At 37.0% G+C, this 22,953-nt stretch overlaps 1 protein-coding gene across 1 annotated transcript in view; it reads right to left on the bottom strand.

Moving 5' to 3' along the window:
• RP1 (RP1 axonemal microtubule associated) overlaps positions 1 to 22,953 on the bottom strand; it is a 158,519-nt gene continuing 135,566 nt past the window's right edge. Inside the window, 10 exon segments of the mRNA XM_032108179.1 lie at positions 1 to 11; positions 713 to 788; positions 921 to 1,087; positions 4,301 to 4,523; positions 5,051 to 5,229; positions 5,534 to 5,593; positions 7,111 to 7,318; positions 20,090 to 20,124; positions 20,127 to 20,245; positions 21,848 to 21,963. Of these exon segments, the coding sequence (XP_031964070.1) occupies positions 1 to 11; positions 713 to 788; positions 921 to 1,087; positions 4,301 to 4,523; positions 5,051 to 5,229; positions 5,534 to 5,593; positions 7,111 to 7,318; positions 20,090 to 20,124; positions 20,127 to 20,245; positions 21,848 to 21,963 (1,194 nt within the window).

The following is a 22,953-nucleotide window of genomic DNA, read 5'->3' as shown; positions in this document are numbered from 1 at the left end:
TTATGAGGAGCCTACAGATGGGCATACAAAAAAAAAAAGACAGATAAAGTGCAAACGTAGAACCCTTGTTTCCCTAGGACACTGTCTGAAAATGGTCAAGTGTGATACATAGTAATGATTTGCAATTATATAGCAAATTTCATTAAGGGACTTCAAAAAACTTTATAATTAATTTTTTGAATTAGTAGCATGATAGCCATCCTACAGATAAAGCAAAGAGATGTTAAGGTCAAGGAAATTTTAAAGAAGTTCAGTGACAAAACTTGCTGACTGCCAAACAGAAGTAAAATTTCCCTCTGAATTTCACAGGGAAACAACAGAATAGGTGGGGAAAACAGTGAAAATAATTGAATTACAGAAGGAAAATTAAACAATACCAATTTCTTACTTGAGTTATAATTATTCTCTTAGATAACTTATTAGTAGAACATGTATTAAGTGCAGAATATAATTATTCAAATTAATTTTCTGTTCTTTCTTCTTGTATGTAAAGGAAGAGTTACTTTCTTGATGCAATAATGTTATAACCTTTAGATCCGAGGATTCTAATTTGTCAAAATGCAGGATTTTGCTTTATAAAATATTACCCTTTAGCAAAAATAGCCAAAAGGAATTAATTAGGATTTAACTCTGGCAGTGACTTCATTGCCTTTAACAGGAGGCTATCTCTGTGATTTACATCACTTACTTTAGAAAGTAAAAAATATTTTACCTGTTTTATTGATAATCAAAAGAACAATTTTTTCCAGTTGTCCCAAGTCAACAGCATCCACGATAACTAGAAATGACTAAAATAAAATTAATCAGTAATGTAATATTAAACCATGTTACTTAACTGCATGGGAAAATTTAAAAATAACATGTAGGAAGTACAAGAATGGATTAAAAGGTAAATTTTACAATACTTTAAGACAGAGTACCTTGTTTTTCTCTCCCTGCTGTACATTCTGTGATGACTGGAGAAGGGATCTGTCCCCTGTGTCACCATGAGTACCATATATACATGCAGTTATATGCACTACATTTCTCTCATTCAAAATATTTATTGAAATTATTTTTAGATGATATTTTTAGATGATAGTAACCACTGCAATATCAACCAAAAAGAGATCTTGTTAAGACTGGGCCATAACCTTGCACAGCTACTTGACAAAATGGCATTGTACAGTCAGATGTAATTAAAATTCAAACACTTGAAAATGATAGTAAAAGTCAAAATTTTTGAAATTTTTTCCTAAATTTTGTCTTGTGATTGTTTTGCCACCAGCTTCCAGATGTGAAACTTGAGAAGTAAGGCTGGACCAGCCCAAAACAAAAATGAAGGGATTGCATTTGGAAGGATTGATTCTTGGTTCACTGTGTCAAAGAGCAGAAAGAGTGGACCTGCCCCACAAGAGTGGACAAGGCAGGAGACGAGCACAACCCCAGCCCAGGCAGTGCCCTCTCTGACCAGGTTCTGCAGCATCTGCGTGGGCCAGGCAGAGCTGTCAACAGTTCCAGATGCAGAAAGTAGTGAAAAAGACCTGGGATCCATCTTGGTAATTGAGATGGATGGGAGAAGAAGGAGAAAGGGCCAGGGAAGGACTGAAAATAAGGCTACAGCACAGGTCCAAAGTCTGTGCAGGAGCAGAGGGCAGAGAGAGCTAGGGAAAGACGCACATATGATGTAGCTCAGGCATGATCTGACCTGGACATCCTCTGCCCATCATGGCTGGAGGTCCCAGGTGAGTCCAGGCAAAGCAAGTTAGATCTGTTGCCTCATGATGGCCCTGATACACTGGAGTCAAGTAGAGGCTGCATTCACGAACTTTGGGTCAGACCCTACAGGGGGTAGCACCAACATGGTACAAAGAAGGGCAGTTGAGGGAGATAAATGTAGGCAAGGGTAGAGGACTAAAATGCTTAAATCGTGGTTTTTGTTCAGGTAGTGCGATCTGATCATCATAGGACAAGTGTAACAACCAAGCTTTTATCTCTCTAGTGTACTGAATAGATTGGAAAGGGGAAAGATTAAAGAAATCTCTGAAAGGGAATTACATACAGTAAGGGTAACATATACCAATGTTACAACTCCATTAATTTCATAAAATTCTAATTATTTCATAATATCAATGTGAATTATGGTTCTCCGTTAAATTTGTGGAAATAATCAGCTTGAAAGTGGCATAATAGTTTTTTATTTCACCTTTCCAATATTTAATTGTTTTGGCTTAAAAACTACAGTAGTGCAAAATCAACCTTCTGAACAGCCCTGTGTGTGAGAGCAGAGAGACAGCACCCTGTAATCCCTGGGGATTCCTGAGGTGTAAGCATCTCAAAGGAAGGTACAGTAAAGGGAAACTATTTATGTATATACTCAGCTGGAGGCCTCTGCTCATTAATACACCCAAAGGCACCTGTGCACTGCCAGATCTCGAGGGTCTGTACTCTATCAACTGCATTTCAATGGCTTCAATTAGCCATTAGCATATGCTTCATCACAATCCTAAGCAGAAAATTTTTTAAAAAAGGAAAATGTAACTGAGATAAAATATTAAGGCACTCTGTGAATGACAGAGCTGTATCTGAAATTTAACATCACATGGCTTTTGGTTATGGTGAGTGTGATTAGCTGCTTTCCATTCCAATTAATACAATACTGGTTTTGCTTTTAGGTGAGAAAAGGGAGAAAATAAATTAGATTTAGAAAGCTGTCAAAAAGCATATCTATTTTTCACAATAAATTGCAAGCAAGTTTGTGTGTAAAGAGCACTTTGAACTCCATGTGTACCACCTGCTGTGGAGCTGCTTAAAGCTCTCTTGGACATTAATGGCAAAGATCTGGGGGAATCACTGTCCTAGTTTTTTTTCTTCACTGGTTACAAATTCCTCCTTGAAGACATTTAAAACATGGGTGGAAAAAATAAAAACCACAGAAATTAGCTATTTCTTTTGTTTGTTCTTTTACCTAATGTATAGGTCATATAATACCTATTCCTTGTTCGTGATTTTTTATCTCTTGATTTCAGAATATTTGCAAAGAATAAAAATATTACCAAAAAGAAGGAAAAAAAAAAAAAAGCAAAGAATGGGGAAGTTATTTTTTCAACCAAGAAGTCAGTGATAGACCCAAGGTCATAAGGACTGCACTCTCACTGCCCCTTTATCACCCATGCTGCATCTTTCTCTCCTCATTTTTATGTGCTTGTGCCTGTATCCTGAATACTTCTGCACTTGACAGTGACCAGTCCTTTGCAAGGAGTGCACTCATGTGCTTTATGTTAATCTGAAGGTCCTCTTTGTTTCAATCTTGTGTGTAGGAGAAGAAAGCCATTGAGCCCTGTTCTGTACCCATACTGGTCAAGTGAAAATAACACCTCTAAGCAATACAAAATCTAAAGCCTAGGTACAAATTTTACATTTTCGATTGCAGCCACAATATGCAAAAAACCCCAGACCTCAATCTCTATTACTTCCAGTGAGATTATTCACATATTTACTTTTGGATGCATTCAAACGCCTCATTGAAACCGGGACAGAAGTTCTCACCCAAAGTGTGTAGGGGTAGTTCATTTTATGCCTACTTCAGCTCATATTAGATGAGCTGACTTATTTTTTACCCAAATAATTCATTTGTTTTCTGCATGAAACCCAGGCACAAATTATTTGAATATTAAGTATCATTATTTGGTCTGTTAATTAAGTTAGTATTTGTTCCATCATATGGCAGCATTCAGTAAGCATCACATTACAGAATAGGGTGGATTTTAGGTGAAAGGATTTCTTTTATTTTGCTTAAGCAGAGTGACAAATATAAAAATTGTTGAGCTAATTTTAGGAGGCATAAATATTTGGAGTGTATAAAGGTAATAAAGCTGAAGCTTATATGTGGTTTTGAGCTGTTATTTACTGAGAATATTTGTTTGGAATGTGCAAACAAACAACAAAATCGCTTAATAGTAAATGAGCTATAAAAAATCATGTTGTTAATGTCAGTAATATGAGCAGCTGAGGACTAAACAAAAGAGAATGGAACTATTACAATATTGCAAGAGAAGGATATTTCTTATGAACTGTTCTTTGTAGCGTATAAGAATGTTTCTGTGCAATCAAATGAATATTGCATTTCCCACTTTATGGTACAGAAATTAAGCTGAGTAGGTAGTATTTTCCTTCATACATTTTAAATTCTTATCCAGTCTTTATGAATCGTTAAATAAAGACAATAAAAATTTCTGTTCTGATAAAGGTTTCTACTGTAATACTAGGACATGTTAACCTCCTGAACCACTCTACTGCTTTGAAGTAGATTTATACCTACCAGAAAGTGCTTCTTTTAATGGCCACTGTATAGGGAATTCAATCCATCTGTCTCCATTAGGAGAAAGAGGAAGTGTTTTATTTAAGGTGAGACTAAAGGTATCCAGGGTTGATGTGTTCTGTATTTTAAAGTGACGAAGAGACAACTGGGATATGTTGTTTTCCAAACTCTGGAGACCAAGTCTCACTTTATAAAGCACTCCCAAATCAGATGGCAAATATACCTAGGAATCAACAATGAGTTAGCATCCGAACAGAGATAAACAGATAAAAGCATAGGTGGTTTACAGGAGGAGAGGAAGTTTGTGCTAAAGGAGTCAGCACAGTGCTGGACCCATTTGCATCAGTCTTGGTGCTAAAAGTCCCTTTCAGTTCAAAAGCAGCAGAACCAGATTGACTGTAGGCTCTTAAGGACATTTTAGCTTTATTCTCTAGGGGCATTCATTGCAATTGTTCTATTCAAATTCAAATTACATACGACAATGATTTCTAATGTTAATGCCGTTTAAAATTATATGCATTATTAACTATGACTATTTGTTAGGGAAAAAAATAATATGCTTGATCATCATGAACTTGAGAAAGCCAGTAATTAAAAATGAAGTCTGGCATGCAACTGAAAACTTCAGTTCTGATTTTCTTGAATATTTATCAATAATACCTCCAATATTTACAGCACTGCATGAATATCTATGTTTAAAAGGAAACTCAAAGAAAGATTAAATAAAGGCAAATCCATATATTATTTTACATCATATGTTACTTGGTTCTCTGTCTGATGTTCCACTTTGTTTTCCATGGAAACTGGATTTGACTTGCTGTTGCTTCCATAAAAAACCATAACCATCTTGGATATATTTTCTGACAACTTTTCAAATTCTGATTTTGTTTCTTCTTGATGTTTTGTGAAATAAATCCTCCATCTGCCTTCTGAACAAATAAAATAAGGGAAATAAAAAGGAAAAAATAAGAATGTTTCTGTTTTCATATATTAACAAAGCTATCTGATATAAAATTTCTAAGACATGCCTTGTTCTACATAGGGAACATTATTTTATAAGCATTTCACCTGGGTATTGAGCACCTCCCTAAGTTTATTGCTATTTTTTACAATTACAAAGGGGAAATTATTGTCAGTACTAGTAAGTTTAATGACACATTGTGATGAAAATATTCTCACATTATTATTTCAGAACTGATTAATAGAGCAGTCAATGTAATGACAGAGCTATACCTGAATTCATTTGCTCTCTTCCTAAAGGCCAGGCAGATGTGGTCCTCCTCTCCTGAACTTCTAATTAAAAAAAGATCAAATTAATATTTTTGTACAACAGTGTCTATATGATAAAAAGGGTCTGTATTCATGTCTAGTGAGGCAGTCGACTGACTATTATATCATTTAGATTTAACTAGGAAATGTAAAATATGATCTTCTATTTGAGCATCATCTCCTAAATATCATCCTATTACATGAACTGACTCTAGGACTGACTCTTTACTAGGAACATTGTTGTAACATGAAGATTCAAGTATTTTTCATTTTAAAGCATTTATGTTTCATTTTTACAATATATGCTCTGGATGAATGAGCACTAATTGGATGTCTTTAATGCCTGTTCTAGGGGCTGATGTTCCTCCCACAGATATTAGTCCCCACTGATTTTATCGGGATTTGGTATAGATCCAAGCTGCTTGTAAACATTAGGTAGTGACCTGGACCAAAAATGAGAAGACTTCTTTTGAGTTTGTAATTAACATTGGATTTGCCAATTATTGTATAAAGAAACTCACAGGAACATTTGTCCAGATCAATGAAGTCTATAAGAAACAGAACTAAATATTCCTATTTTTTTTCAGAAAAGTCCCAACACACAAACTAAACCAAAGCTGAAATTATTTGCTTTTGCACATTAACAATTTCCTCCTTTTCTTTCTGGTTTCGAATGATCAAAAGGTAGAGATGATAAAGCAGAGGAAATGGATTGAACTGGAATCTTCTTCAGTCTCAAGAGGCTATTGCTGAACAAGTGCCAGCAAATGCCCTGGGGTTTAGGAAGAAAAAAACCTAGAACATGTTTTGTAATCCAAGGACTCATCTATACTGTCAATTAACTTCTCTGAGAGGCAGGAAAATAAATACATCTGTGTTAGAGATACCTTTTGGGCTTTGGTGCCTACTGATCTGGTTGGAGCGTGCTGTGGTTCCTCCCAGCTTGCACGCCAGATTGTATTGAAATCCATGCTTGGATTGAAACCATCATGCAGGGAAGAAGGGTGTACATTCCCTTCCTGTCTTGAAAAAGAGCCACAGGCAGTGGAGTCAAAACTGCTCCTTTGTGACCTGATTTCTCACATGGTGTCAGTCAGAAGTATATCCAGCTTCTGGCAAATGCTGTCCAAACAGTGTAGCATAAATAACATAAATCAGTCATCTTGAATACAATGGAGACATTTTCTCCACTGCTTAAACAGAGTTTTCCTTACTTTTTACCTCATTTTCACTCGGCCTAGAAAGTAATTGATATTACAAGCTTAAAAGATAGTGTGCAAGTGTAGAATACTTGGAGAGGCAGGAATCTGTAAAAAGGAATAGGACAAATTTTTTGCCATTTACACCACTGAAAATCTGGAATAACAAAGCAGAAATTGTCCTCTGGCAAATAGTGGCTATTAAGTGATACTAAAACATGAAGTGTTCAGACACACTTGTTATTTTAAACCATAACTTGTTTGTAGAAGCAAATCATATAGCTGCGTTCTCCAGTTTGGCATGAATTTCTTAGCAGAGGATAGTTTGAAGATAGGGTTGACCTGTGGCATTCGGAGTTATTGAGGCAGATCTTTTTCCATCACGTCTGTCTTCAATCCGTGTTTGAGCAATAAACAACGTTTCTGTCCCTGAAGATGATGACTCTTTCACAATAATGTTCTCCAGAAGCCAGTCAGAGCCTCTCCCTTTTTCAACAACCATCCTTTGCAGAATACCAATATCTACTGCTTCCACTTCAAAAATATCCACCTGAAAAATTCAGACTCAAAAAGTCATATGGAAACAGAACTGTGTAACTAAATTATCCGTGTATTTTGAAACACAAAAGTGAGAAGAAAACCAGGATTTTTTTATTAATTCAATAAATACCAACAGAACCAGAGATGACAAGTTTAAACATGCTAAATGCCTTTATTAAGAAGTATTTATTCCCTTTGTGGCTCTGCAATTTACAGCTAAACTATCTCTTTGCCCACACAGAGCTATCAGCGGCTTTCCCAAAATTGATGTTTAATGATCTACAGGGAATTTATTTTAAACATATCTTACTCTCAACAAAATAGACTCCAAGGGCTACCATCTCAGGGATGAAATGCAGGGAATGAGAAGGGCAGAAATGAGCATCACAGAAAGAATCTCTTAGGAAAGGATGACAAACGTGGTTCCAGATTTGGAATAACTCGTAGGACTAGTTTCAATAGAAGTAATTGAATTTAAGGAAAAATATTAAATAAAACTATGTTGAAATAAGTTCTGATATTCTCTATCAGTTAGAAGGCCACAATATTTTTACGATGTTTAGAGCACTGAAGTAAGATTCCTAAAGAAAATTGTGATATGTCAGACATTAAACACTTTCGCAATATGTGATTCTGGGTTTTTGTGAGTGTCACACCTATTTCATGTTTCATCAGCAGAAAAACAGACATTAAATTCTTGGCACAGAGACTTTCCACATTTTTTGCTTTATAGATTTATGAATTACCATCTCATTTCTACTGGGGTTGTTAACTGTTAAAATCTAGTGTTATTTGTGATGATTTAAAGATATAAAGATGTTTTTGAAGGGACTGGGTAGCAATAACGATGAAAACACTTGAGTCCTGAGAAGTCTTCCTAACATAATCCACACTGAAGTTGCTCTGCCAGAGCAAGAGGGCAGCAACCCTTAAAGGTTCATGCAGAGATGAAACAGAGAATAGCACTTCTCTTGCTCCACCTGTCACAGTTTCTTTCCTGGTCAGGTTTTCCAGCTGAAGAACTGATGAAAGATTTATGTCACAAAGATGAGCCTAGCCAGCTTGCACCTTAATGAGACACAGCATAAGCTTAAATATTGAGCTTAAAATTGCAGATAATATATGACCATCCACTTTTAAAAGAATCCCCAGCAACAGAAAAATTTTAAATTTGTTCAGCTTTTTTTCTCGTTTTTCATTAATGTATATACATGTGAATATGAAAGCATGTATGTTTGTGAACTATACCTTTAACAGTCTCCTAAAAATCATAGTCCTATCACTGAATTACTCCATAACTTCTAGAATGAAAGGTCATGTTTGTCAAAAACTGCTACAATGCACCATTTAATCATCACATCTGCATTATCATTCTTAAATTATCACGTGAAATGGGAAAATGAAACAATGATATTAAGGAAAAAATCTGAAAGAGGCACTTGAATAGCTACACTTCCTCACAAGGAGTCAAGGTCATCAGCTACTAGTGAATTTACAGCAGAGCAAATACATTGGAACAGCTGAAATTCTAAATGGAATGCAGAACTTCAGGAAAAAGAGGCTCCTCTTCATGTTTTCCTTAGCTAAATCAAAAAATTAAAGTTAGTGTCAACACTACAATTTTATTTTATTACCTATTGGACTAATTTGATGATTGAATACCATTAATTTTAGCTCTTAATTTACCTTAATTGTGATATTAATCTGATCACTCCTGTATTCCAGGTTTAATTGGATTGGTAAAGTTATACTATCATGCCTGAATAAAATAATTTGTTACACTTATTAAATAAAAAGTATTAAAAATACACAGAGGAGATGACTGAAAAACACAGACTGAAGCAAGAAACATGCAGACCCCTGTGTCTGTTAGTAATAAAATATTTTAAATTGAAAAAATGTGAAAATTTATCCTAAAATTGCTGCTAGGTCTTGCAAATGATTATGCTTATGTTAATGCATGATTGTTGAGGTTTAACCCCAGGCAAGTATCCAAGCCCCACAGAGCTGCTCTCTCACCCTCTCATGAGCAAGATGAAGGATAGAATGAGAAGGGTAAAAGCTAGAAAATTCATGAGTTGAGATAAAGTTTACTAGAGAAAGCAACAGCCATGCACACAAGCAGAGCAAAAGAAGGAATTAATTCACTGCTTCCCATGGGGCAGGGAGGTGTTCAGCCATCCACAAGAGAGCAGGGCCCTAGCACATGGAGTGGTTACTTAGGAAGACTAATGCATCACTCCAAACATCCACCCTTCCTCCTTCTTCCCCCCACTTTACATACTGAACATGATGCCATCTGGTCTGGAATATCCCTTTGGTCAGCTGGGGTCACCTGTCCTGGCTCTGTCTCCTCCCACCCTGCCGTGCACCCCCAGCCTCCTCACCAGCGTGGCAGCACGAAAAGCAGAGAAGGCCTTGGCTGTGTGTGAGCCCAGCTGAGCAACAACAAAAACATCTCTGTGTTATCATCACTGTGTTCAGCACAAACCCAAAACACAGCCCCTCACCAGCCACTGGAAACAAAATTAATTCTACCCCAGCCGAAACAAGCACAATGAATTATTTTATAGGAAACACATGAGAAAGCTCTTGTCAGATACTTGTTAAAATAATTTCTTTTTAAGAGAAAAGAGTTTTCCAGAGAGTGACTAATTTAGTGGCATGCTCATCAGCATCTTCAAAAAAATCTGTTGTCAGTGATCTACTCTTGGAAAGGATAGTTAGGAATATAGGAAAACTACAGACAATATTCTGGTGGCTTCTACACTTGTGCCAAGTTGGGTTTGACTTGCACCAAGCTTGATGGTTAACAAACTCTTAATACTTATTAAATTAGTGACTTAATAAATCAGAAGCAGCATGTACTATGGGTTTTCTATAACCTGGAGGATCCAGCCACATGTAACAGCAAGTTTGTATATACAGTTAACACACAAGGCTTTCCAAATCTTTTTTCCTCTGAAAATAAGTATATTTTGATGGAAAAAAAACATTTGTAAAAACTCTGATGTTTGGTTTGTTTTAGACACACTATCATTTGTCAATGTGCAATTTTAACAAGCTCACTTTAGAGCATGTAAAATCTCCCAAATCCATGGTCATATTTGCAGATTATCCAGACATCTAATAAACTGCAGGTTAAGCAACTATAAGTAGACTAGAAATTGTGTCAGCTGGGGTAAACTCACTTCACAGACAAGATTACATTTTCTGTTTTATGTGTACATTTGAAAATCTACATAGTGTAATGAGCTTTATTGTAGTCAAGGGACCAAAAAAGAACAGAGAAAGAGCAGCAACTATAACTGTTAGAGCTAAGAACAACTGGCTAGAGATAATTTATTTGCTAAATTTAATTCACTTTTCTCCTCTCAAACTGCAAACAGACAGATCATGACATATATTTCATTCTAATTTTATGAAATTCAATTATTATTAAAAATATATCTAATATTTTTGTAGATTCATATGAGACCATGGATTAGGCATAAAATTTTCTAAATATTCGAGTTGTTGACAGGTCTTGTATGTCACATGATACTCTATCTTTTATTTGACTTACAAATGGGGACCTTTTAAATTACTGGAGGATTAGTTCTTCTGCAAAAAGGGAAAGAGAGAGGAAGGAAACACGCAGAAGATAAGCAAACCTATAGAATATGAAATTTATCTTTATAATTTTCCCCTAGGGAAAAAAATGTTAATTGTTTTTTAGTTACTACTAGCAAATTAGGTTTGAACAGAGAAAAGTCACCTTAAATATTGATAATAATATATATAGTCTAATTCAGCAGAGCTTATATTGAATTTTCTCCGAATAACATTAAAGCAATTTGTGTGTTTGTACAGCCCACTAAATTTTCTTAATTAACATTGCCTGCAGAAAGATATTCTCCAGGACTAAACAGCTAAGATTGACAGTGGTAGAGCCATAGATCCTCTGTGACCCAGAGAGCTGCCCTAGCAAAACCAGAAGTGGCATTTTTCATATTTCTTGGCTAAGAAAATAAGAACTAAAAAATCCTTTATAACAATCATTCCAGAAAACCTTTCAGAATATTTAGTTTTTTTCTTAACTCCTTTTCAGATTTTCTTCAAATGTTTCTTTCTTTTCCTGGGATCCCTGTTTTGAGCCTTTTCTTTGAACGTATGACCCAGTTTGACTTTATTCAGTACTCTTCTGTGTCAGTGCTGGCAACATATCACTGTTTGCAGCAGCTGCAATAGCTCTTGTAACAGAAGAAGTATTTGAACAGTCACTGTGCAATATTTACCTTTTTAAATGCCAATCATTTTACAGGCTTGGTATTGAGACTTGACGGGTGGTTAATGACGATATTCCCAGCAGAACAGAAAATGGCAAGTAAAGACACACCATATGCTTCATTTCATCAACCTGTATGCACAAGTGGTTTCCCATACTGCTAATGTTAGTATCATTTTAATAGGCTTTTATTGGAAAAGGAGTCAGAGTGTCCAGATAAAGGACCTTTTCTATTAAGCTTAGCAAACCTATTGATTTTCTGCCTGATTATTTTGATCTCCCTTGTTAATCTGGAGAAACTCCGCAGAAAACAAAGGAGTTTTAACACACGTAGACAAAATAAAGGCCCCTGTAACACTGAGCCCAAATCAGAAATAGTGTGGGAACATTCCTGGAAACGGAGAAAAAAGAGAAAAATTACTTTTGCCCCTTCAGACTGTGGTCCTATGGGCTCTTCCAGTTGTGCTGAACAGAACTTTTCCACCCTGTCCCAAATGCTTGTCACACCACTACCTTCTCTTAGATGGACATTATCACCTTTTTGGTTGTGCCAGGATAACCACAAAATCAGCTCCAGCCAAATTTTGTCAAGATAGACCAAGTGAAAAAGTTCAAATCACTAACGATATTAACTGCTTAAACTAAATAAACATTTGGACAGAGCAAATGTATGTCACTGTACCAGAAGACTTCAGAGGTGGAAACACTGGGTGGTAAGCAGCAGTGATGACAAGCACTGGTAGCAGTACTGTCTTGGCTCAGTTAAGCGGAAGGATGAAAAGTGCCTCTGACTGTGCCCTCACTGTCTTGAAGTCAGTGTTCTGTACAAATGCTCCTTAAAAATAGGAGTTTTCATGCATCTGAAAAAAACAACATGGCTTTCCATCTAGACTCACATTTCTGCAAGCATGTTTTTGTATTATGTTAAATTTTCAGCTATAAATTCATTGCAAATTTTTATCTCTGCGTGAAAAAAGTAATGTAAATTATAGTGAATGAATGACCAGAGGTTTCTGATAACCCACGTTTATCACAGTTTACCAATCTTCAACAAGATTAGTGAAGAATCAGTGACAGAATAGGGGTAATGAAAAACCCCAAATATATTTGCCCTGCACTGACCTGATGTTAATTTTCTTAGTATGTCTGGAAAGAAATCTTTTTGAAACAAGATTTCTATGCGCAAAACAGCAACAGGAGTAAGAAAGAATAGGGGCACTTATAATGATCAGCAGCTATGACCATTCAGCTAACTAATTAAAGACATTTCAATCAGACTTTAAGTAAAATGTGTTTAATAAAATGCAAAAGGACTGCTACATGGATCGGTATCATCAGCCACATCCAAAGACGTAATCATAAATTATAACAAACAAAAGAGATTAAAAAATCAAACCAAAACAACAAAAACAAAACACAAACAAAAAAAGACAGTCATCACTTTGGACAGATTCAACCCCATCCGATGCAGCCTGATTGTTGGATTGATTTAATAACAGTCCAAGTTTGAGATCTGATTTAACATGCAAAGAAAATAGGATGAATGTAATTTTCTTCAACTTCGGTAATGCATATCATTGTATAATATGTTGATTAAGACACTATAATCAAATATAATAATGGGATAATAAAATGTCTAATTTGTATGTCTGTAAGTGAAGCTGTAAACAGAGAATATTTTCAAGTGCATTTCATTGCAGTGAGGCCAGTTAATAAGCTTATGCACGTTAGTATTTCCATGATTTATCTGGAAAAAAACAAGATTTCAGAGATTATGCAAATACAATCTCCAGATATGACACTTGAAGAAGTAGAGTGTTAAATTGAAGAGTACTCTGAAAAGATTTGTGAGAATTAATAAATCACTGAAAAGCCTTCCTTTCAGTGAATCGAGCAGAATAATCTATTTAACTTGTCAAAGGCATACTGATATTCTTATTGTCATAAATACTGTCAAAGGCAGTAGAAATTTGGTGTAAAAGAGCTATCCAAACCAACAGTCAAAAATGTGACAAAATTAAGTTCCTAGAAGTTAAAGTTTGACAAATTGAGACAGAAAATAGTGTGAATCTCTAATATTTAAACGAAAAAAAAAGGTATCCTTAAGCTTGGAAACAACTTTCCAGCTAGATTTAAACTTCATCACTGGTAGCCATTCATTTGGCATTAGATATATTTTTGGAACTATTTCACTTGAACTGAATTTAATTTAGTTCTTGCTGCATTGAGGAAAATGACTGAATATTTTATTTTTTGAAAAATGCACATTTCTATTAACCATAACTATTTTAAGATTTTTTATAAATCAAGCTAATAAATTTAGCTGCATTTTATTTTAAAATTACCTTGTTTATCAAAAGGCTGAAATGAACAGGGCATAAAATTCACTTATCCAACTTGGCCTATCTAAAATAAGTCCATATAATAAGACAATTTCCTGAAAAGAACGCAGCAGGTACTCTCTGAGGTTAACTAGTTTTGTTTTAAGATAAATGTCCAAATGAACAGAGAAGGTAATCATCACTCCCTTTCTGCAGCAGATGCTTAAACCATCATGTTAGAACAAAGACGTACAATACAGGCAAGTAAAACTAAGTGAGATGCATTTCAGCTCTAGAAATGTCACTTAGGTGATTTATTTTTAAGATCTACATAGACAGAATGAGGTACTGCCCTCTTGCAGTTAATTTTAGCATTAATTAGTTTTGTCCAGTTTTTAATTTTTTGCAGCAAATTTTTACATGTTTTCTCGCCTTGCAAGAATATGTCAGGAAACCAAAATTAATTATTCACACAGCTCTAATCCTTGGCCACTGCTGTGTAGGCAACACAGCACTGTTGTGCTGGGTGATTGCAATGGTATGTTCTGACTCTGCCCCTTACAAATCTCTCACTGACTGTAACCACTGACTGGGAAATGCCATCTTGGAGGTATCGCTGAGAACTGCACATGACTCAGGTATTTGACACTGTCCCTAGGATTTCATAAAGCTTTAGTAATGTTCTTTCTGTGTTTCTCCTCACAGTTTCTGAGAACCTTCACCAATCTTTCCTTCAAGATGGTGGCATTTCATATTTTTCTACTTCCCATCTGATCACTCCTTCTGCTCAATGGATTTAAACATGGTGTAACCAAAAGTAGAAGTCACGTGGCCAAAGTGAGCAGCTGAGCGCTGCGGTGTGAGTGCACAGGGGAGTTTCCCAAAGGAAGCTCAGGGGTAGCAAAGAGAGCCCCCAGGAGCCGGCAGCTCATGCCACAGCAGGTAACAGGATTCAGGGCCAGGAGCAATGGTGGCCAAGCTCCCCCCATGTATCGAAGAAGCCCTGAGAGAGTGCAAGCAACCAGGAGTGCCACCAACAGAGCAGCCAAAGGCTGAGGGAAAGGTTGAGGTACTTATTGCTGTCTTTGCCTCAGTATCTAATAGAAAACCAATTGCTCTTCCAGCCCCTGAGACGTAAAACAGAGACAGGGAGCAGAATGAAGTCCCTACAATCCAAGGGAAAAGGACCAGCAACCTGCTACAGCACACAGACACACACATCCATGGGACCAGAGAGGATTCACCTAAGGGTACCTAGGGAGCTGGCAGAAGTGCTCACTGAGTCTCTTTCCATCATTTACAAGCAGTCCCAGATAACTTGACCAGTCCCAGTAGACTGGAAATTACCAAATGTAACATCCATCTACAAGAAGGGTTGGAAAGAGGATCCAGGGAACTACAGGCCTGTTAGCCTGACCTTGGTGCCAGGGAAGGTCATGGAGCAGATCATATCAAGTACCATCACACTACACACACAACACATTTAGGGGATCGGGGCAGCCATCATGGCTTTATGAAAGGCAGGTCCTGCTTGACTGATCTTCTTCTGTGACAGAGTGACCTACTTAGTGAATGAAGGAAAGGCTGTGAATATTGTTTAGCTGGACTTTAAGAAAGCCTTTGATGCAATTTCCCACAGCATTCCCCTGGAGAAAGTGGCTCCTCATGGTTTGGATGCGTGCACAGTTCACTGGATAAAAAACTGACTGGATGGCCAGGCCCAGAGAGTGGTGGTGAGTGGAGTTAAATCCAGCTGGTGGCTGGTCACTACTGGTGTTCCCCAGGGCTCAGTTCAGGGACCAGTCCTGTTTAATACCTTTATTGGTGATTTGGATGAGGGGATTGAGGGCACCTTCAGACAGTTGGCGGACACCACCAAGTTGGGTGGAGGGCAGAAAGGCTCTGCGAAGGGATCTGGACAGGCTGGATTGATGGGCCAAGGCAAATTGCATGAGGCACAGCAAGGCCAAATGCCAGGTCTTTCACTTGGATCTCAACAACCCCGTGCAATGCTACATGATGTGAAGAGTGGCTGGAAAACTGTCTGGTAGAAAAGGACCTGGAGATTCTGGTTGACAGCTGCTGAACATGAGCCAGCTTGTTCCCAGGTGGCCAAGGCAGCCAAAGGTGTCCTGGCCTGTAATAGAAATAGCATGGCCAGCAGGACCAGGGCAGTGATTCAGTGATTGTCCCCCTGTACTTGGTGCTGATGAGGCCACACCTTGAATCCTGTGCTCAGTTTTGGGCCCCTCTCTACAAGGACATTGAGGTGCTGGAATGTGTCCAGAGAAGAGCAACAGAGCTGGTGAAGGGTCTCAAGGAGAAATCCTGAGAGGAGCAGCTGACAGAACTTAGTTTAGTTTAGTCTGGAGAAAAGGAGGCTTGGGGGAGACCTGATTGCTCTCTACAACTACCTGAAAGGAGGTGGCAGCTAGGTAAGGGTTGGTCTCTTCTCCCAGGAAACAAGCCACAGCACAAGAAGAAATGGCTTTGAGTTGTACCTGGGGAAGTTTAGACTGGATATTAGGAAAAATTTGTTCACTGTGATGGTTGTCAAGCATTGGAACAGGCTGCCCAGGGAAACTGGCTAGTCACCATCTCTGGAGGTATTTAGAAGACATGTAGTCAGGGACATGGTTCAGTAGTGGACTTAGCAGTGCTGGGTCAACGGTTGGACTTGATCTTAAAGGTCTCTTCCAACCCAAACAATTCCATGATTCTTTGATGACCAGATGGATTTAGTGTTCATTTCTGTATAACAGTAACTTGGCCAACAGCCTACCATTGTGATTAACATATTTGGATCAATGACATTTGAGAATTATTTAATCACTATGTCAGGCATGCTTTCCATAAGAGAAGATTTATCTGCAGTCACAAAATAGCAGCACTGTCAATGTGATGGGATGTGGATATTACAGGCAAATACTGGTTTCCTACTTGTGACCTCAGGACACTGTCCCACATTCTGACCCTTAGTGTATTCTGGCATACATGGACTTTTCCCTGAAGTTTTTGTTTGTTTTTTTTTTTTTTTTTAATTGTCAGTTTAATCTGTGAGTACTGAAACTGAACACCAACAGTCACCTCTCACTGACAATTTTTGTATGTGCTGCAGTTACCATGGCACCAACCTGAGCAGTTGATGTCTAAATATAGGGCAGGATAAAGGATATATCTTTTCAAATTCTAATAGAATGAAGTAAAAATTGTCAGAGAATTTAGTGCTTCCATAAGGTGGAGTACTTAAAATACTGGCCACTTTCATTAAACCCAGATTAAAATACTTAAATATCAGTCATAACATATTCAGTGTAATTTACTGTTTTTGATGGAACTGATGTGAAAAAAACCCCACATTCTCAAAGAGGAAATTTTCAGATAACTCACAGCCATATGACAGAGCATACAGCAAGTCTATCAAAGGCCTTATAAAGAGGCATCAAGAACTACATTTGCTGACAAATGCTGGCTGTCAGAAGTAACACAGAGATACTGTAAGGATTTTACACAACTGGGCCCTGGTTTTCACAGAATGCCTTGAACCATTTCTTGGTTCAAGAAAGTGTTCGTAGTAGGTAATGTCTATCAGGCTTAAGCAGACTCACAAACCATGAATAAATACTATTAGGGTTTCATGAAAGCTGAACTGCATGAAGAAGTGTGCTGAGATTGCTTTGTCTATCCTCACAGTTTTTAGGAGAAGATCAAACAAGGCATCAATGTCATAGCAATTTGAAAGAATATGGATCTTGCAGGACAAGTCCTCACACTCATTTGTCTGAGTAGATCACCAGAAGCTCAGCTCTCTCGGTGACAGGGCTGCTCTCTCTCAGGGGTGAGCTACAGGGGCTTACTGGTATAATAGTGTCATGCACATTACTTTACTTACAAGTTCTCTGATGGTCTCACAGGTGTAAGGACTTTGGAAAGGCACAAAGCAACCTTTCAGATATAAGATGCTAATTCACTCTTTTACTATCATGTAACTTAGCTCATGAAAATAAAAGACCTGTTAAATGAGAGAAAAATATCTCCAATCCACTACAAACTTCGCTGAATATTTAAACATTTCTATGTATTTCTGCATAGCTAAACTGTTGCTTGTAGCAGCCCTGACATTCTGTGAGACTAACACCATATTTTGATGTGATTTCCAACAGAAACACTGTTCCAGTCGACTAGCTGTTGCTGTATAGTCAGGGGAAAAATTATTGCAAGGAAAAGCACATTTTAAAATGTCAGAACAACTGTTAAGATTCAGAATGCAAATTCTGCCTGTTATACTCCAAATCCCCTAAACCACCAAGTGCAGACTCTGACTGCAGGGGTGCTTGGCACAATATGTGATTGGGCTGGTATAGAAAGAGACATTCTACACTTGAGAGTCTTTTTGGAGACTACTTTTAAAGGGAAGAAAACATTGGGAAATTTCCAAAACATATCACGGAAAAATGCTGCTGCATAGGCAGAAGCCTTGCTTGCAGAATAATTTTATACTTTTCAATTAACCAAATACCTTTACTTTCACTGAACAAAGTGAATCAAGACTTTTATGTGTTTCTCTATTACTTATCTGCAAGCAATTTTTTTTTAGAGCCCTAAAATACTCCTGTGCTGATATCTACATTTAGAAATACAAGGATACTGTGTTACATTCACACACTGTTCCTATAAAATGTCAAATAAATAATGAAGACATGGCTATATGCCAGATCTCTATCTTACTCTGTAAGACAGAAAAATTCTGAGCTAAACTGAAGTAGATGCAAATACTATTAAAGTACCCTTCAGGTTATAAATCTTTGTGGTTCACTTCTGCTTTCATAGTCAACTTTTCTAGATGTGCATCCTTGGTCCCTCTTCATTAAAAACTACCAGTCTACAAGTAAACTAACTTTACTTCACGAGGACAAAATGACTGCAGCTCTAAAATTATGTTAAATCAGTTTATCAGCAAACCATAATCTGAACTTCAGCATTAGGGAATACAAATGTGACTTTATCAAAACTGAGTAGTCTTATCCACAGTATTTAATCCCTCAAAAATAAAGATTTAAACTCTCCAACTTTTCTTATGAATATTTATTTCAAGTAGGTGAAATCCTGCAAGATAATACCTACTTTCAATTTCCACTGAATTGATGAGGTTGGGGGTAGTTAGGAGCTGAGCTTCTCCTGATCACATATATCATGTCTCTGCTTTGGGTATGAGTCTAGGCTGATTTGGAAGTTTGCATCCTTAGAGAAACTCTCATTTCTTTGGCAGCCAACACCAACAGAAGAAAATAACTTACTAGTTGCAAGACACTGGTGGATTTTTTTTCTAAACTTTGACTATTCCAACTCAAATTTTCTGTAACAGATGTTTGTTTCAGACCCTTTATAAAATTGTTTCAATCCTCAAATTTTTTTCAAATAAAGAGCCAGAGTAAATACAAGCAATTTGTTTATTCCATGTTTAAAATATCTTGTGATCTTTTCAGCTGAAAATTTCACTCCCTCTGTCCAGAGCTTCCAATGGGGACAAGGTTTTATGTCAAAGACATGCATTTTGCTGTAAATCTACCCATGTTTCTGCAGCACATTCAGTACCTAAATTCCCTTTAATTTCTGCTTATACTGACAATGCATCAAGGAAATGCATCTTTGGCAGCCGTATGGGACTTTGACTGGTCTATGCCTACGAGCTACAAGACTCACTCCTGCACAGTGAATGAATGATGATCTTCCTGGTAGACCTAAGAAAACTACGGAGGGTAGTGTCTGACTATCTGGAGAGAGACCAAGAGCCAGACTGAGGGGTAGACAGCAGAAAGCAGGGAAAGGTGCCATAGTCTGAAGGATGGCATGGGCAGAAAAGAGATATTAAAAGGAAATTGAGTATTTTTAGAGTTCTATTGTGAGGCAAATATGCAGGAAAACCAATGGCATGTCACTGAAAACTTTCAGTATTTGCAAAATTGAATATAAAAGCACTTGATATAGTCACTTTATTACCTGTCAGTATTGCTAGTGTCAGCTGCATAAGGATTGGTATTTTGCACTTAAGATAGGGATATAGACAGACGCACACACTTAAAATCAGAGCATTGCAAACCGGACTTTGTAGACTTCCCTATTCCCACTAAATCCACATGAATTGGACTGGGTTCTAAAAGTGGAAAATATCTTGCAGAAATTATAAGTATGCCTTTCCTTTAGTGAAATTTTCATCTCCTTTTCTAACTTTTTTCTTCCAGTATCTCCTAAGAAGCCTTGCAACATGACATAGACATCTGCATCTGTTCCTGACCCAGAGGTAGCTCACATAGTGATGTAGAGAACATACCTTTTGACTGTGGGGAAAAAGAGTTCAAAGGTTTACCAAACCTAAACCAGTTAAAACATATATTATTTAATAAATGACTACTATTATGTTTTAATTTTTCATCCTATCTGGAATGATCAGAAGACCAAACCATACTGTAATGCTTGGAAAAGCACAAGATGCATTGTAATTAGAATTTAAGAACCACTATTACGAAGAATAATAAGCTAAATAATTTGAGTGGGCCTGAAACACAGGCAGGAGGAAAAAAAAATTAAAAAATGAACACATAACAAATTGGTATAAAAACATGTAAATAATACTCTATCACCACTTGTATGCATTTAAATACATGACACTCCAACGAAAAAGTTCCTAGGCTATGGATGATACTAAATCACTCAACAAGTACATCTCTGCTCAGAGCCTCAGTGAGTTCAAACAAAGCTGGACTCTGCCAGAAAGACAGTAACTTTTGTATTTCCTCTGGATCATGGTCCAGTCGGTGGCTGTTCACTCTACACTGTGCCAGTTGGAGTTACTGGCCTCAGGAGAAGAGATGACATATCAGAGAACACACCGTGTGAACACACAACCCTTCAGCTGAGCACTTCCTTAAAGCTGCTTCTGTAAAGTACCTGTTTGTACTCCCAGAGAAATGCATAACACGCTGGTGATATGGCCCCTAAAATAAGAAAGAAATCACATGCCCAAAACATTCAATTGAAAAGGGGAGAGGTAAAGAAACAGCACTTGTCCTTATGTTAAATGCACCTCAGAAAGAGGAGCAGCATTTTTAAAGATTTAAATATCTGTGCTCTTCCAGAATGAAATACGTTTAAGAAGTATTTAAAGGCAAAGAACTTTCCCAGGGAATATCCCAGCAGTACTCTTCTCAAATTCATATTCAAGAAGCTTCTGCCTAAGTGCTTTGTTTGGTACTAACTTTGAAAGCACAGCAAAAGAGGCAGAGAATATACAGATTACTTCTGTGCTTGATCTAAACCCGTAACTTTGGGGGTAGCCTAGGATATTCTCATGGTAGAATATTTATTTAGGGTAAGAGCTCTTCCACTCTTCTCTAACTTATGTTATAAAGCCTCATAAGAGACACAGAGCAGACTAAAAATATCCAGTCTTGAGGGGACCAAGGCACAATTCTGATGGAGTTAGATGACATGCAACTGCTAGGTCACAGAAAAAGAATGCCCGAAATTCTAGGAACACAAACAACAAGAAATCTGTTCAGGCTAGGGGGCATGGATCTCCTTCTTGTCTGAAATTACAGTACAAGAATTATTTCCTCTGTATTTTCTTGTTTAGTCTGTGAGAGAACCAGATCATATTACTGAGAAAAAGCTGAACTCTGAGTACTGTTCAAAACCCTTTTAATAGTTTCAGTGCCATATTCCTGCTCTTTTATGTGCCACAAACTGATACCAGGCATACTTGAGTGCACAATGCTCAGCTATAGGAACTAAGATACTGGTTTTAAACACTGGAGTGGACTGGCCCTAGCCATGCATCACCAGAAATGAACAGAAAATATCTGTGAAATACTTTGGGCTGCTCTGAAAATCGGCCATCATTACTGACCAAATCCCTTCCACTGTTTCTAATTTGTGACAAACCTGCTGAAAAGGAGACCCAGCTGTGAGAACTGGCAGCTCAGTTACTCTTCCTCCTTCTTCATCAGCAAAGTTATGACAAAATGGAAATTCTAGAACACTTCTAATTTCTCTGTCTTGAAGCTTTACCTTAACAAAGAAATAAAAAAAAAAAATAACTTCAGCATCTGTTGTGCTCTAATGCAAACCATAGCCAAACTTTTAAACAGCTATGACACATCATCTCAAAATTTAAAATTAAGAGGGAATAATTTTTTCTAAAATGTTTTTGAAAACAGCCTTTTAAATCAGAAGGAATAGATTACTTTCCCAATTAAAGGTAATTAAAATGTTGTCAACATTATTGCTGCAGAGGCTACAGTGAAGGAAAAAAAAATACTTCGAGTTGTTCAAAAAGGTTCCTTTATGTAACCTATTCATCCAGCACATGGAAGAAAAAGAAGTGTTGATATGGGCACACTTCAGCTTGTGAGAATTGTCAATATACCACAATATTTTTCAGTATGGAATGTTTGCTTATTCTAAGTAACAGGAGAAAGAAGAATAAGTGTTCCTGGGAAAAACTGAAATACAGAAATTAAGAATGCTTTCTGACATGTATATATATCAGTACATAAGTATCACATGAATATATAGGGTTTGATATAAGTAATGTCAATTTCTATGAAATTCTGTGTATAAACTAAGAAAGTAGTGATCCTGCACTAAGTAGCTTATTATTACTATAAGAAAACATATTTTAATAATGAGATTTTAATAATTAATTTGCACTGTGGTACTACCAGCTACACTAAGAGATAAATTCCCATTTTCTAAGCTGTTTAAACCTAGACCAGACAACATATTTGAAAATATGTTGTAGGATGTAATCCTGCTTTGAAAAGGGCACATATAATTCACTCATTCAATTCTTCATGACCTAACTCACTAAAATATCCAAACTTTGAAGCCAGTAAGCAAAACCAACTTTGGTTAGGAATTGTCACTTGGAGATGGTAGCATTATTTTGTCTTCAAAGGACTCAGTATTTTTCATTATGACAAACACACTGAAAAGATTTTTTTAAATGCACTGTGAAGTATAATGCTAGCACAATTTTCCTTTCATAATTATATCTAC

The sequence above is a fragment of the Corvus moneduloides genome, chromosome 1 (assembly GCF_009650955.1).
Source record: "Corvus moneduloides isolate bCorMon1 chromosome 1, bCorMon1.pri, whole genome shotgun sequence".
Taxonomy (NCBI): Eukaryota; Metazoa; Chordata; class Aves; order Passeriformes; family Corvidae; genus Corvus; species Corvus moneduloides.
Note: the sequence above shows the minus strand (reverse complement) of the source record. Positions and strands in the feature narration are given on the sequence as shown.